Source organism: Manis pentadactyla, chromosome 19 (assembly GCF_030020395.1).
Source record: "Manis pentadactyla isolate mManPen7 chromosome 19, mManPen7.hap1, whole genome shotgun sequence".
In the NCBI taxonomy this organism is placed as follows: Eukaryota; Metazoa; Chordata; class Mammalia; order Pholidota; family Manidae; genus Manis; species Manis pentadactyla.
The window spans coordinates 11,467,419-11,483,669 of record NC_080037.1 but is presented as its reverse complement, the minus strand read 5'-3'; the positions used below and the strand labels follow the sequence as shown (position 1 = coordinate 11,483,669).

At 49.3% G+C, this 16,251-nt stretch overlaps 1 protein-coding gene across 5 annotated transcripts in view; it reads left to right on the top strand.

Annotated features, from left to right (window-relative positions):
- IL6R (interleukin 6 receptor) overlaps positions 1 to 16,251 on the top strand; it is a 47,718-nt gene that overhangs the window by 10,781 nt on the left and 20,686 nt on the right. For 3 of the 5 annotated variants that reach the window (XR_008994972.1, XM_036922320.2, XM_057495128.1), the window contains exons 1-6: positions 1,099 to 1,261; positions 7,533 to 7,781; positions 9,130 to 9,253; positions 11,556 to 11,728; positions 12,019 to 12,185; positions 12,642 to 12,783. Coding sequence is in view for 4 of the 5 variants with exons in the window: in XM_036922320.2 (XP_036778215.1) it covers positions 1,114 to 1,261; positions 7,533 to 7,781; positions 9,130 to 9,253; positions 11,556 to 11,728; positions 12,019 to 12,185; positions 12,642 to 12,783 (1,003 nt within the window). In the remaining variant the exon portion in view is untranslated. Of the gene's footprint in view, positions 1 to 1,098; positions 1,262 to 7,532; positions 7,782 to 9,129; positions 9,254 to 11,555; positions 11,729 to 12,018; positions 12,186 to 12,641; positions 12,784 to 16,251 lie in introns of those variants that run through there. The other 2 variants (XM_036922321.2, XM_057495127.1) reach the window with 1 other exon arrangement.

Genomic DNA, 16,251 nt, shown 5'->3' with positions numbered 1-16,251 from the left:
TTCTTAGCCAATCGAGGAGAACCTTTAAGGGCAGAGGAACATTTTTCATTCCCAATTGGCCCATGGGACCAATTCCGTGTCGGTTTCCATTTGGACACGGGGAGCCTGGAGATTTCTCAACAGCCACCTCCTTCAGATCAAGGTCTTTATTGCTGAGGGGGAACGGGGGCTTCCTCCGTGACCCTTTCTGAAATCTTGTGCCTCTGCACCGTAAAAGGTTGGAGGTTGTTCTGGGCTGCCAGCTGGCCTGGCCATCCGGCTCCCATGTCTGCTCAGAAACCGGGCGGTGGGATTAGCAGGCATGCGCTAAGCCTGTGTCCTCGGTTGCACGCTGGGCAGCTGGTTCAACACTTACATAAGCGGGGCCAGGAAGCTGAACTTGTTTTTGCTGGCAATCGCAACAGCAGGCTGCAAGAGAGTTGAGAAATATGTGTCTCCATGTGCGTGTTTTTCTGTGGTTATTGACATTTGCAAGTTTACTTGAAGAGGGAAAGAGTAGAAAAACAAAGCTGTTTGGGTGTCTGGCACCCGACTTAAGGTCCGGAATGGGGAGGAACCCCACCTCCCAGAGGTGTACCACAAAATCCCTGGCCGTGGTGGGTGGGGGAAGGGGGCAGTGCCCCAGGGAGCAGGATTACTTGGGCCTTAGGTGCCTGGAGGTTTGGGATTGGTTGCCTAGGGTTACTAGGACCTAAACTCTCTTCCCTTCAGGAATGGGAGGCAAGGGGTGTTGTGGGAATTTCCCTTCCCTAGAGTCCTCCAGGGCTCTGTGTGAGGGCACTGCTGGGGTGATCTGGCCGTCGTCCCTGTCCAAAAAGCATCAATTATTAGAATAATAAATCCATACATTAAATACATGTTTTTAAGCTGGGGTATCCTCTGAGGTAAACAGACACAGACATGCTTCCTGCCTTCTGAGAGTTGATGATTCAGGGTGACAAGATGCTAAACAGAGGAAGGGGGCATCAGAGACCTTTGGGTAGCAGTCTGAGCCCTCATCTCACAGAGAGGGCAAGCGGGGGCTCTTCCAGGGGCTGGGGAGAGCTGGGACAGTCCAGGGCTGTTTCTCTCTGCCCAGCTGCCTGCCACTCTAAGAGACGTACTGTATAGTAAATGACAAATCAAGATGGCATTTTGGTGTCAGCCCAACCCTATCCAGTTAATGACTCAACTGGGACAGACGGGACATCAAGTGCTTTGACAGTGGAGGACATTTTGGGAGGTTTGTTTCAGGACGGTGTCTTTCTGAGCTCGGGCCCAGGTGAGGCACTTTCATTGTCTCTGCAGAATCCCTTTCTTGGTGAGGAACCTGGGATGAAGGGTGCTGCGGCCCGGTATCTCACATTGGCTTTGGTAGGAAAGGAAGGCTTCGGGGCTGCCCCCTCCCCTCCCCTGCCTCTGTGATGCTTTGTGATGCACTCGGGGGCTGGGTGAGAGGGTGGCAGGGAGAGAGACGCAGGGGATTCATTCTCAAGGTGACTGAAGATAAACAGAAGGAAGGAGCAGTGCTGGCTCTTGTGTGGAGGCCGGAGCAGAAGGTGGGGCAGGCACTGAGCGGAGATACCCATCCTCTGGGGCTTTCACTTCTCTATGTCTTTGCATACTGTCCCCTCTTTATAGGATGCCATTCCCAGTGTGGGGGAAAAATTGCAACATTTCCAGAATCCCTTGCCTGGCCTTAGTACATCTCCACATCAATAGGTGATTACAAGGCTGGGAGAGCAAGGGTCTATCTGGACCAGAGAGATTTGGTGGGGTCCCTTTTTACTGCTGGGTTGAGAGAGATGCAGGTGAGCAGAAGTGGACAACTCATTGTAAACAATAAATGGGTTTCTCCCACTTTATTTCTCCCTTTGACTGATTTTGACTTCAAAGGTAATTTGCCCCAGGCTGGGAACTTGCTTTCCCCCTGGAGTTGCACGGTGGCTCCACTTATCAAACTCCCACTCATTTCTCAAGGCCCAGCTCATAGTTCTCTCCCCTCGGATTCTTCCCTTTTAGAATGATTTGCCCCCCTTCCGGCTCCCTCAATATTTTGGGGACATTTACATCAGGATGACCTGTATTAGAGGGAGTTTCAAGTTCTCCATGAGATTGTGTGGGGTTTAAACAAGATTAGACTGTGGAAAAGAGAGAGGCGTGTTGGTGCACAGTAGGTGTTCAATAACTATCAGTTCTCTCTCCTGGATCAGGATTCCTGACCTTGCACATGATGGGTGCACAAAAAATTCTTGAATTCTTACTGAGGGGACTGGCACAGGCTTGCAACCCTGGCCCCAAATGACTGAGCGATTGCTCAAGGGCAGACGCTCAATTGCATGCTCTTTGTTAAATGTCAGAGTACGAGGGCCAGCCCTTCCCTGCCCCCCCCACTCCGCCTGACCCCGCCTTCCACCATCGCTTGGGGTGGGAGTGTGAGAGTCGCTGGGCACATCCTAGGAGCAGGAAGTGTTCTTGGGAGCCTGCTCCACACCTGTTCCCTGCTGTGCCTCTTCCCTTTGGCCCTTCCCCACCAAGGAGCCTACTTCCAGAGGACCCTGCAGACTGCAGGGGGCAGACAAACAGGGCCAATAGGGAAGAGTGGTGACCATGTGTCCACCAGGAGCTCAGGCCAGCAGGGCTGAGGGCAGGGGCTGAGGAGTACAGCGGGAGTGACAGAACACAGAGCTGCGGGAGGTGAACCTTTCTGGTCTGGAAGGTGTTCTCAGAAGCTGCTTACGCTGAAAAATCCACTCTCTGTCCTCCCCATTCCCTGGTTTCCATTGCTCCCTGCTGCACCTGTCCCCTCCTCCCTAGGCAGACCCAGGCTATGTAGCTTCTTTGTTTAAAATGTATGTTCTTAGTATAAGAGTAATGCAAACAACTTACAGAAAATTCAAACGGCAGAAAGATGGAAGGAAGAGCAAGAAATGACCCTAGCCCCATTGTTTGGAGAAGTGGACAGAGGCTCCAGGAGGACATCATTCCTTCCTCTTCAAAGAGAGGCCCGAGAGGCCCGCCTGCGGTGCCCGGTGTCTGGGGCACTGACTCAGGTTAGGGTCGGGAGGCAGGGAGTAGGGGTGGGGGTGGGGAGGGGCGGCACTGCCCACTGTGACTTGCACAATTTCATTCTCTTGCCGCCTCTCCTCTCAGACTATTTGACTGTGATTATCCTGCATAAAGTGCTTTAAAAAGCATAGTTAACATAGCATTGTTCACAGGTTATATAACAAAGGAATATATTTTGAAGAAGGGCGGGGACAGGCAATCCTTGCCCACGAGTGGTTTATGATTGTTCATCATTAAAAAAAAATAGACTCCTCTTTAAAGAGTCAGAGAACCATTACTCAAGTTCTTTGGCAGAGGAAGTGGCCATTACGTTGCTTCTGCAGCTCTGCTTTTGTGGAAGAGAAAAAAAAGCCTTTTGATTTGCTGTTTCTCTGAGTTGCCTAAATACTTTGGCCATTGTTAGAGAGAGAGTGCAAGAACACAACAGCCCCTGCTATTGTTCACGCTGGTCACTCAACATGGCAAGAGCTTCCATCTGAACTGGGGGTCAGGGAGTGACCAGAGAAGCACATTCCCTGGAAGTGGCGAAGGCAGAAGCAGAAAAGGGAGCTCCGTCTGGCTCCAGGCTCGCATCTTCTTTCCTCAGCACCTCCTGCTTGTGATGAGCTGGCTGCTCTGGCCTTTACATTGCACGGCCCAAGGGGACACCACTTAGAGCACCGTGTCACCCGTGGCGGGCTCCTGGGAGTTTTCAGTGTAGAGGCCCTGTCCCTGTGGGTGCGCCTCTTAGGCCCCCTGCATTAGATAAATAGTTATGAAGCCCCAACTGAGCTCTGATGAGGGCCAGCGGGAGCTTGGTCTCACAGTGGCGTTGGGGAGGGGAGCTGGCATATACGGTACTTACCCCCCTCATCCGAGGGTTCGCTTTCTGTGGTTTCAGTTGCCCGTGGGCCACTAGGGCCTAGAAACAGGTGATCCTTCTGCAGAAGGTCAACAGTAGCCTAGCGCCTTGTCACAACGCCTGCATCATTCACCTCAGTTCATCGTTTTGGCCGTTTCTGTGGCCAAAATGCCTTCATGTAGGCATTTTGCCACCTTGTATCATCACAAGAAGTATGAGTATATTAGAATAAGGCATTTTGAGAGAGGGAGAGAAACCACATTCTTATAACTTTCATTGCAGTTTATTGTTTTAATTGTTCTCTTTTTATTATTAGTTGTTATTAATCCCTTCCTGTGCCTAATTTATAGTTAAGCTTTATCATAGGAGAGTCTGTACAGGAAAAAACCTGGTATATATGGGGTTCAGTACTAATGTGTTTTTGGGCATCCACTGGGTGAACCCTGTGGGCAAGGGAGGGCTCTGAGGTTGAGGACAGGGTCTTGTGAAATGTGCCAATGAAAGGATGAGCCATTAAGGGTCCTTGACTCCCTATGTGGACTTTCAACCTGTCCTGTGTTTGTTGTGTATTGGTGCCTTGTGAACTCTGATTTCGGTTCACCAGCTGATGGAGGGGTGTTGTGGGCACAGCATGGGGGGCTGCCCCCCAGCAGACAGTCCTATTTTAGCAGCGTCTCCACGTTTGTTCCTATAGTGGGGGTAATTTGTGCATGAACTCGACATCCATGTTAGGTTTGGTTCTTATGACTGCTTTATTAAGTGGAAAGAGGGGAAGTGAAAATTGCATCGTAGTGATCTGAAGTGTCAGTGGGTCTTCTAAACTAAACCTCACTCAGGCACAGGTAGAAATCATTATGTAGACTGGGTGTGGCCAGCAGCCCCCATCAGGCGCTCACTGGACTTAAACACCATTGGACTGTGTGTTCAATTATGAAGAAAAAGGACACATGTGACGTGTATACACACTAGGACCAGCAGTTCTACTTAGGGAAGTTCTTGGGCAAATTCATCCAGAGCCAAATGCGAGGAAGGAGAAAGCCACACTCTTTGATACAGCAAAACGCTGGAAACAGACCAAGCCTCCCTCAGCAGGAGAATGGTATTTTTGCACCATGGAATATTACACAGCAGTGAGAAGGAATGAACTGTAGTGACCCAGAGACACAGTGAATGACAAAAGCATGCCACAAACCATTTATACACAAACCATTTATGTAAGCTCAAAGCTCAAGCAAAGGTAAGAAAAACGGAGAGATCCACGAGTAGTGAACCTACTTTTAAAAGTAGGGTAATGTTAAACCCAAAATATAACCCTGTATAGGTGGAGAGGTGGGGGAGACAGATGCACAGAGGGAGCTTCAGAGACGCTGTAGTTAGTTTGGGAGGAGCTTGGGAGTGTTTCATGCTCCATAACTTTCATATAAATTATATATATTACTTTGCATGCCTTCAATATTACAGAATACATTGAAAAACTACTTGAAATGCTATATATATCACTGCTTATGTGTGATATAGAGGAGTTTTGTGCTGGAATTAGGACTTTTAATAGCTCTTTTAAGCTCTCTGGGCAAGGAAGTACCCTCAGTGGACTTGGTCTTCTGGGCCTCGGGTTTTGCTGCTGTTTCAGGGAACCCTGTGCCCTGTGTCCCAGCTCTGCAACAGTGGATGCTCCCTGCACCTCCTGTCCTTGAGGGCAGGGTCTTTCAGCTGCCTAATTGTGTCCTCACCAGTGCCTGGCTCTGGGGGCCTCCCCGAATGTCGTGGAATGTAGGACAGGAATTCCTGGCCCATGGTTGGGGAAAGTGAGGCAGAGGCCCAGACCCGGCCGGCCGCCCAGTGAGATTGAACTGCTTTTCTCACCCAGGGTCCAAGGATCTGGGAGTGAAGAGAAACAATGCCCTAGATGGCTGGCTGCGGCCCCGCCCGTGCATGGGTCCCTCACCCACCAGCCTTTGGGGTGGGAGGTGCCAGGGTGGAGGACTCTGTCTCCCAGTGGTAAAGTGAGAAGGAACCTTGCAGGGAGTCTGTGTAGCCAGGTAGGACTGTGGCAGGCAGAAGTTGTCTCTGTCTGTCTGATGCCCGTGTCCCTGGTCCCTGATCTGTGGCCAGTGTGGGTCTGGACAACCAGCGTCCCCAGGCTTTGGGAGTGTTATCCTCCTGGGAGCCACTGATCCTCAGCGCCTCCTGTCTGGCAGCCTCGGATGCGGTGGGAGGAAGGAAAGTCTGCCAAATGAGGTAAAAGCTCCCGAGCAAGAGGGCTTTGCAGGTCAGAGACACACCGGTGCTCGTCCCCCAGGCCCAGGAGGAGCACGGGCAGCACATGAGGCCAGGTGCCCAGGCTGCTGCTGGGCCTTTCTGAAATCTTTGGCCGTATTTACTGCTGTTGCTTGCTAATAAATGGTTATGCATTTGGTTTCAAGGACCTAGTGTGCTCAACATGAAACTGGCTGAATTCCCTGGCTTCAGTTGCCTTGGCTGGTTGGACTCATTTAATTAATTGGTTAGACTACTTTCACACTAGATTCTATGAATCTATTTAACTTGTACTAAAAACACTTTACTTGTTCCTTTAATGTTTAATATCCTTTTCCTTGAGTAGCATGCGCATGAGTTTTCTGGGGGCAGGGAGCACATTTAATCTTTTTTTTACCTTTTAATTTGGTCCCTAGAATAAAAGTAGAATTAACCTAAGTAGTTTAATAGATGAATGTAGGGTATTGTAGGGGGCTTTGAACAGCACCAGGAGACCTGGTTTACATCTCAGCTGTGTAGCTAACTCACTGGTGGTCTTGGGCAAGTCTCCTGATTCTCTGTGCCTCAGTTACTCTCTGTACAATGGGCTGCCTCCCATGAAGACTCAGGGATTCTGAGCCTTCCTGTGTGCTCATGCATCTTGCGTCCTGCTTGGGTACCTGGCACTCATTTCTATATGCATTCATTCATTTGCACATTCATCCAGTGCTCAGTGGGCCCCTGCCATGTGCCAGGCAACAGAAATAGAAGGAACACAAAACAGGTTGCATGTTCTTGTAGCAGTGGGAGTTTTGAAGAGAAAGCAGATCCAGAATTGGAAATTATAGGGCAGCACGTGGTGGGTGACATGGTAGGGAAGGTCACACCCAAAGGGGGCCTAATCTAGCTGGAGGGATAGGGGGAAGGCCTCTGGGGAAAGGATATTTAGGCTGAGCCCTGAAATAGGAGGAGGTGGTGTGGGGATGGGGTGGGGGAAGAGGGAGTGTAAGAAGATCAGGGGGTGCTGAGAGGGAGGGACTCTCAACTTCCTAAGGGCAGGTGGGGAGAGATGAAGCCACAAAGGTCAGCAGGGCAGGCGGTGGGAGGCCCTGTGGGCCAGGCCTCGCAGCTTGGGTTTCATGCTGTGGACAGTGGCAGGCCCTTGAAGGGTTTATGACCAAAGGAGTGGGGTGGCCAGATTGCATCTGTGGAAGGCCCACTTGGGCAGTGGGCTGGGGGAGGCCGCTGGCAGGCCATTGCCTCAGTCCAGGCGGAGGGGACAGTCGTCTGCACCAGTGGATGGGCTTAAGAGATGTCTAACACTGAAGCCTCTTGCGGCTTCCCAAGTCACACACACACAGTCCTTTCAGGGGGCCGTGGGCTTATGGAGTGTCCTCTCCTTCCCCAGAGTTGGCGAGTGACGTGCTGAGCAGCCTGCCGGGGGCCACCGTTACCCTGACCTGCCCAGGTGGGGATCAGGAAGACAATGCCACCATTCACTGGGTGTACAGGAATCAGGTCGCAGACTCACATGGGGACAGACTGGCTGGCGAGGGAAGGGGGCTGCTTCTGAGGTCAGTGCAGCTCCACGACTCTGGAAACTATTCGTGCTACCAGGACGGCCGCCCGGCTGGGAGTGTGCATCTGCTGGTGGACGGTGAGTTGTCTTCAGAGGTCTGGGGCGGCATTGTGCATTCCAGACAGAGTCCCTGCTTGACCCTTTAAACTCCTGTTACTTCCTTGGCCTGATGATTTCAGGGAAAGGCCCACTGACGTCTGCCAGTGAGACTGACGGAGGTTCCTGGTGGGTGGGGGCATGTGGCTGATGGGAACACCGACCAGCTGGCCTTGTAATGTTAGGGCTTGAGGGGGAGTGGTTAGTGTCCTAGAGGCTGGAGCAGGATGGGCTGGGTTTGAATCCTCCTCCTTCCCAGCTTAACTTCTCCACCCCTCAGTTTTCTTGTTGGTAAAATAAGGTTAATTTTATTACCTTGATACAGCGTTGTTGAAAGATGTGTATGCATGCGGAGGGCGTTGAAAACTCTGCATACTAGCTTTCCAATGTTCAGTTCTTATTTTTAGAATGCTCTGGCTTTTAGCTCCTCATATCTGATGAGGACACATAGGGTCAGAGACACCCCCGTGCCAGGCCCTTCCTTCCCCGGTCTCTCATGTCGTTCTTCCAATGATCATGTGAGAGAAAGCAGGGTCATCATCATTATTATTCTGCTGTCACTTAGTTTTTTTTATTTTTTATTTTTTATTTTTATTTTTTTATTGAAGGGTAGTTGACAACAGTATTACATTACATTAGTTTCAGGTGTACAACACAGTGATTCAACATTTATATCTAGGTACCAGCTATCACCATACCAAGTTGTTACAATATTTTGACTATATTCCTTATGCTATACATTACATCCCGGTTACTTATTTATTTTACAATTGGAAGTGTGTTTATATATATATATATATATATATATATATTTTGTGAGGGCATCTCTCATATTTATTGATCAAATAGTTGTTAACAACAATAAATTTCTGTATAGGGGGGTCAATACTCAATGCACAATCATTAATCCACCCCAAGCCTAATTTTCGTCAGTCTCCAATCTTCTGATGCATAACGAAGAAATTCTTACATGGAGAACAAATTCTTACATAGTGAATAAGTTACATGGTGAACAGTGTCACTTAGTTTTGTAGTAGGAAACTGAAGAGGACTGGGACTTGCTCAAGGCCACGCATCCCGGCCTGTGGACCCCCACGCCCTTCTCTCCCCTCGAGACACGTTAGCCCTGGCCCCCGCCTCTCTTCACTCGCCCCACTCTCCGGCCCGACGGGGAACACTGTGTCCTTGGATTTCCCGATCCTATTAGATCTGCGGGTGGCTGTTTGGCTCCAGGGCCCTGGGCGTGGGGTGGGCAGCGGGGCTGAGCCGGCGCCCCCCCAGGGAGGGAGGTGGGTGTTTCCTCCTCATGCCTGCTGTGCTCTCCTTTCAGCCCCTCTTGAGGAGCCCCAGTTCTCCTGCTCCCGGAAGAGCCCCATCGTCAATGTTCTTTGTGAGTGGAGCCCTCAGAGCCCCCCCTCGCCGAGCACCAGGGCTGTGCTACTGTTGAGGAAGTTGTGAGTATCTTGGGCTGCCACGCTGTGGGTTGTCCTGTCTCCCCCACCCCTACGAAGCCCCGCGAGGGCGATGGTGCTCGCCAAGGAGCCACGTGGGACTGGCCGGCCAGTGATTCCAAAATTTTATCCCCTCAAGTAATTACTTTGGAATGAGGAGGAGGAAATGAGAGAGGGAACTGAAGCTTCCAATCCTGCGCTCCCCAGCCCTGGGCACTGTGCTCCGAGCTGTGTCCGGTTAGCTGTCGCAATAGCCCTGGGAAGGGAGTGTTATTTTCTTCTCGGTTTCACAGATGGAGAAACTGAGGTGCAGAGATAGATTAACTTGTTTAAGGTCCTTGCTAGTAAGTGGGCTCTGCTGGGAATCAAACTCCAGTCTGTCTGATTTCAAATACAAAGGCTTTGGGCATTGTTCTGAACACAAGCAAATATCCCCACGAAGGGAAGGCGGCCGGCTCATTATCAGCATCCTGACTAGGAGCCTGTTGGGTGGGGAAGTGGCGGCAGGGTGGGGAGAGGGTGCTGGGGCCTGGGGGCAGGAGGTCACACCTGTCAGGGGACCCTACTGCAGCAGAGATGCAGAAAGTGGGGGAACCTGGGATGAGCTCTGGCGTGGATGTGTCCAAGGTGGAAAAGGCTGAAAACAAATACACTTCTGCGTGCATTTGTTTGCCTCCATCCCATAGCCAGGGTCCCCTTAGTTCCGATGTTTATAATTGAGTTTGAGCTGTCAGCGATCAGAGTATCAACACATCTGAGCAGCGACTTCAGCGGGATGGTTTGGTTTCCGCTCGTGTCTGTTTCCAGAGAGCTGCCTGGTACTTATGCTCTGTTCTCTGCGCAGAAATGTGTAGATTGCCCGTCAGCACATGATGCTTCTGTGATGGGACTGATAGCTCACACCCCCAGGTGGGAAAATCAGAAATCTCCTCATCCCGAAGCTGGGTTTGGATATAAATCATTTAGGGTCTGGAAGGCAGTCCTGTCCAGACCGGATGTTCTGCAGAGTGGCCAGCAGCTGTCCAGACCAGCCCACGGAAGTGTACGCGGTTGGCACTTCAACCAGAACACTGTGTGTGTGACATGAAGAGAGAGAACAGGGCATTCAAGGCACTCTGTTCTCCTGCCGGCAGCCTCAGTCACCTCGGTCCCCCTCCTGGGCTCCGAGCATCCGCACTGACCCGAGGGAGGGGGTGGGGAGTGCCTCTGAGGGCCTCAGGGACCCCAGAACCCCCTCAGGCCCCTCCCAGCCCCATGAGACTGCTGGAGCCCCTAGAATAAGGTCTGTGTGTTCTGCTTTATTCTTGGTGTGTGTGCACACCTTTGCCTTACTATGCTCTCCCCTCATTTTGTCCACAAAAATTTGGTGAGTTCAGCATGTGCTGCGGGCTAGGCCCTGTCCTAGGGCTGAGGAGAGGCCCAGGGTGAGCAAGCCTGGGCCCTGCCCCCTGCCCCACAGCGGGTGTAAGCCAGTTGACCACTCCACCTTCTCAGTGTTAGGTGGGATGGGAGCCTGGGCGTCTTGCAGGGAGGGCGGCTCTACTGCAGGCTGGGAAGGGTGGGGCAGGCTTCCCCAAAGTAAAGAGTTTGTCCTGGGCCCGGGGTTCAAACCCCATCCAGAGGTTTGATGAGTCGTTGCCCCAGTGGCAGGGTGAGTGGCTGCCGTAGACTCACATGCCTACACATGTCAAAAATGGGAGAAGTCTCAGGCTTCCAGACCAGGTGGGATGGTGTCTGACTCACTTTGAATATCTTCAGTCACCCAGAAATCTGGGCTCGCCTGCCGGAAATGCCCCCACCTCCTTTTGAAGCCCACTAGCACTTCCGGAATGGCGTTTCTACTGGCTGTCCTACTCTTCTGAAGACAATCCTTTTTTTGTTGGTGGCTTGAGGACAGGGAGGGGCTTCTGTGATTCATTCTGCATCTCCCACCATGCCCAGCACACAGGACCTGGCAGGAATCCAGAATGCACCGCAGATCTAATGCCCCCATGACTGAGTGTGCCCTTTAGACCAGGACTTTTGACCCACCGTGCAGGGTGCTAAGCTAGATGTTTTACACTCCTTTTTGCATTAATCCGAATAAATCCCTCTGAGCCGGTGTTGATAATACTCCCATTTTCCATTGAGAAAACAGAGGCTCAGAGAGGTTGGATAATTTACTCAGTCTCGAATTCCTAAGTGTGGAGAGGGGAGCGGGTCAGACTGCCCAGACTGGGCTTCTAGCCCCCTTCCCTTCTCCGCGCCTGCTCCCCTGTAAGTGCAGACACTGACAGTTAGCCCCACCCTTGTTTTGTGCGGACAGTCCCTTGGAAGAATTCCAGAGGCCATGCAAGTATTCTCCAGAGACCCAGAAGTTCTCTTGCCAGTTGGTGGTCCCAGAGGGAGACAACTCTTTCTACATAGTGTCTCTGTGTGTCACCAACAGTGTTGGGAGCAAGCTCAGCAAAGCCCAAACATTTGAGGGGTACACAGTCTGTAAGTATGCTCCTTATCTTAATAGCCCTGGGGACTTCTTGGAGGAACAGGGAGGGAGTTGGGTGAGGGGTTTGGTGAGCTGATGCCTTTTGATCTTTACTTCTGCCAGAGGTCGGACTGTGGCAGAGGGGCCCTGTCAAGCACTACCTGGGGATGTGGCCTGGTGCGGGGGGGGGGGGGGGGGTGTAGGATCCCGCCTGTGGGGGAGGGGGGGTTTGCAGGGACTTCACAGGTCTCTCCTTTGCTCCACACTTGCTTCCACAGAGGATCCATGTTCCCTTTTCCCACAGTGCAGCCCGACCCACCTGTCAACATCACAGTCACTGCTGTGGACCGGAAGCCCCGCTGGCTCAATGTCACCTGGGAATACCCCCCCTCCTGGAACTCATATTTCTATAGGCTGCGGTTTGAGCTCCGGTACCGCGCTGAACGATCAAAGACATTCACAGTGTGGATGGTAAATTCTTCTTTTACTTTTGGACGAAAAAGTGCCCCTAGATACTTGGGGTAGGAGAAAAATAAGAAGTGGGTTCTGGGTTCTGCTTTACAACTGACTACCTGAATAGCATTGGTTAAGACCCTGAACCTCCCCGAGCCGTGGTTACCACATTGATTAACTGGGAATAATAATACCAGGCCATCTCCTCTTTGCAGGCCTGGTGGTGAGAGAGAGTGTGGCCTGGGGAGAGCTGGGCTACAAGCACGTCAGGTGCGGCCTGTAGGATTCCACAGTGTGTTGGGATGGGGGCATGGCTTACAGCTTCTGCCTGGGTCAGCCTGGAGGGCAACCCCATCTCTGAGCCTTGGAGGTCTCTGCCAGGCTGAGTCACTCCCTGGACCTCAGAGATGGTGCAGTTGAAGGCAGGGGCTGGTGGGGCTGCCTAACCAGTGCCACTGTGCCTCCCACCCTCAGGCCAAGGACTTCCAGAATTACGGGGTCATCAACGATGCCTGGAGGGGCATGAGGCACGTGGTGCAGATTCGGGCCCAGGAGGAGTTTGGGCATGGCGACTGGAGCGAGTGGAGCCAGGAGGCCATGGGCACCCCTTGGATAGGTACTACGGTGGGCGTGGAAGGGACGTTTGAGTTGTTACTATACAAGTTACCATTGCTATGTAACAAGTCACCCCCAAGCAAGTGGTAAAGCAGCAACCATTTATCTGCTTAAGATTTTGAAAATAAGTCAGCCAGCCAGAAAATAAGTCAGCCAGCCAGCTCTGTGCTGGTCTTGCCGGAATCACTAACGCAGCTGCCAAAGGCCCGCCTGGCCTGTGGTGGCCTTGCTCACATGGCTCCCAGCTGGTGTTGGCTGGTGGCTGGGGCCCTGGGTTCTCTCTGTGGCCTGTCACGTTCCAGTAGGTCAGTCCAGACTCAGGAGTGTGGGGAGTGACTCCACAACTTGATGGGAGGAGCTGAAAAAGATTTGTAGCTACATTTGATCTTCTTGTTACTAATGGTTTTTATTTTTAACAAGAGGTTAAAGGAAATACTAACTTGCCTTTGGGGAATGATTGAACTTAGTGTCTGTGATATAGAACCTGAAAAACTCCAGAAAAATATGAAGAATAATTATCACCAGTATTCTGACCACCCAGAGAACACCAGTGACATTTTAGTATTCTTTTCATTTTGTATGTACATGTATGTGTGTGTCTGCAACAGTGGGAACATTCCCGTTACTACATTTTTTGGAAATGTGTTGTTCAGTAACAGCATGATTAATGTTGTAACCAATGGGAATTTTTTTGACTCAAATTTTTTATCAAATTAATACATGTCATGGCAAAGACACAAAGGAGGGCTTATGATAACAGTTGGTGTCCCTTGCCCCACTCCATCCCACTTACAGCCCTGCTTTCTAGAGGAAGCAGATTCACTTTCTGTGTCTAGTTCTTGGGTTGGTGTCCTCCTTAACTCTGAACAAGCTAATATGACTGTTTTTCTTTCTTTTATTTTTTCCTGGGAAAACAATTTAAGACATCTCTTGACTCCTTTCTATGAAAGAATAGGATTTAGCAGACCCAGTGCAGGAATCCTCCTGATGACAGGCCAGAGAGCGGTCACCCAGCTTCTGCTTGAATACTTCCAGAGGTGGAGAGCTTACTACTCCTTGTTAACAGGCTCTTCTGTTGTTCCAGTGCTCATATTGTCGAATGGCTTCCAGGCTTGCTTCAGTGTTAAATTTTAGCCTAGCAGCATAATTAAACCAAATGAGTTGTTCTTAAACATCAGGCAATAAAAAAAAAAAAAAGAATAAAATACTCATATATTGAATGTGTAGGAATTAAAAGGAAAAGATAGAAATTGCATCAATTGCCCAGGCCCATCCTTACCCCTGCAGGTTCTCCCACCCCTGGCCCCAGGGAGAAGATTTTTATGTGTAGGCTTCCCCCAGAATGGGTGCTGTGTTGTGATGGCTTTTCCTTCTCTCTGGCTTTGCAGTGTGAGGTCCTCATCTTCCCTCTCCTGGGAGAGCCAGAGGAATGGGCTTGGGGCTTAGGATTTCTTCCAGTTTGGATACACATAATGTCAAGTGCCGGCTCAGATCTTGGTGCTTTTTGCATCTCCCGTTCATCAAGTATAGGAGGAAGCTTTCTATTGGACCCTCTTCTCAAAAGCTATTTCCTGCTAAGTTCTGGACAAGAAGGGAGGCCAACCATTCTGTCTTACTTAGGAAAACCATTTAAATAAACCAGAACATCCTTTAGGCTAGATTGTGTTGACCTGTCCACAGTTGTCTTGGATTTTGATACACTTTGAGTCAAAACACGCTCAGTATCTGAATGCAGAACATTAATATGGCCCAGGGAACCTTTGCAAGGGGAGAAAAATTATTTACAACATCGTGTAGTGTAGGGGAAATGTTCCGGATATCGGCCAACACCTGTTTACTTTTTATTCCAATCGTCTAACTTAGATGGTCACAAACAGCTTTAAGAAATCCTGTCCTATTAGAAAGTTATTTCTTTCTTTAAAAATTTTTTTAATTGTAAAATATACACAACTTAAGATTCCCCATTTGAACTATTTTTAAGTATGCTGTTTAGTGGCATTAGGCACATTCATATTGTGCAACTATCACCACCATGCTTCCAGAACTCTTCATCTTGCAAAACTGAAACTCCATACCCGTTAAACACTCAACTCCCCAACCCCTGGCCACCACAATTCTACTTTCTGTCTCTGTGAGTTTGACTGCGCCAGGGACCTCCTGTCAGTGGAATCATACACTATTTCTCTTTTTGTGACTGGCTTATTTCACTGAGCATAATGTCCTCCGGATTCATCCATGTTGTAACATATGTCAGAATTCCCTTCCTTTTTAAGGCCAAATAGTATCCCGTTGTAGGTATAGACCACATTTTGTTTATACATTCATCTGTGGATGGCTACTTGGGTTGCTTCCAACTTCTGATTATTGTGAAAAAGGCTGCTGAAAACATGGGTGTACAAATATCTGGTCTCTGCTTTCAATTCTTTTGAGGCTCTCCCCAGAAGTAGAATTGCTACATCATATGGTAGCTCTATTTTTAATTTTTTGAGGAACTGTCATATTGTTTTCCACAGGGGCTGCACCATTTTACATTCTTATCAGCAATGCACAGGGTTCCAACTTCTTCACATCTTTGCCAATACTTGCTATTTTCTGTTACGATTTTTTTTCTATGATAGCTATCCGAATGGGTGTGGAGTGGTATTGTGGTTTATGATTTGCATTTCCATTAATGATTAGTGATGTTCAGTATCACTTTATGTGCATACTGGCCATTTGAATATCTTTTTTGGAGATAGTCAAGAAAGAAATACCTATTCTTTCTCAGGTGAACTGAACTCTGGCCTCCCTGGGTCTTGCTATGTTCTCTGGGGAAATCTGTATCAAATCCACTAGTCTGCTCTTCTAAATTCTTCTGGGATTCCCAGAGGAATCACATTTGTTTGCAGTCTTCCCAGACTTCTATATGGGACGGCTTGTGGGTCCTACACCTGTCTGGTCACCTTGCCTTGAACCTGGTCTCATTTGTGGATGTCCCTTTTTCTTTCTTTCTTCTTTTCTTTAAACAGATTTTTAGGAGATTTTATTAGTGTAACGATGCCTGGCTAGTTACCAAAAACACAAGGGCATGGCCATCTTTGCTTCATTCCCTATATGTGCATTTTATTTTATTTTTAAATTATTTTTTATTTTCTAATTTTAAAAAGTTGAAGTGTAGTTGATATGCAATATTTGATTCAGATGTGCAACTTAGTGATTTGACACTTTTATACGGAATACCACAGGAAGTGTACTTACAATCTGTCACCATACCAAGTTTCTACAATGTTATGGACTGTATTCCTATGCCATAGTTTTCATTCCCGTGACTTATTTATTTTATAATTGGAAGTTTGTACCTCTTTACTCTCTTCCCCTCTGACAATCACCAATTTGTTCTCTTTTTTTGTTTGTTTGTCTTTTGTTGTGATTTCATTTTTTAGGCTCCACATGTAAGTAAAATCATACGGTGTTTGTCTTTCTGTCTGAC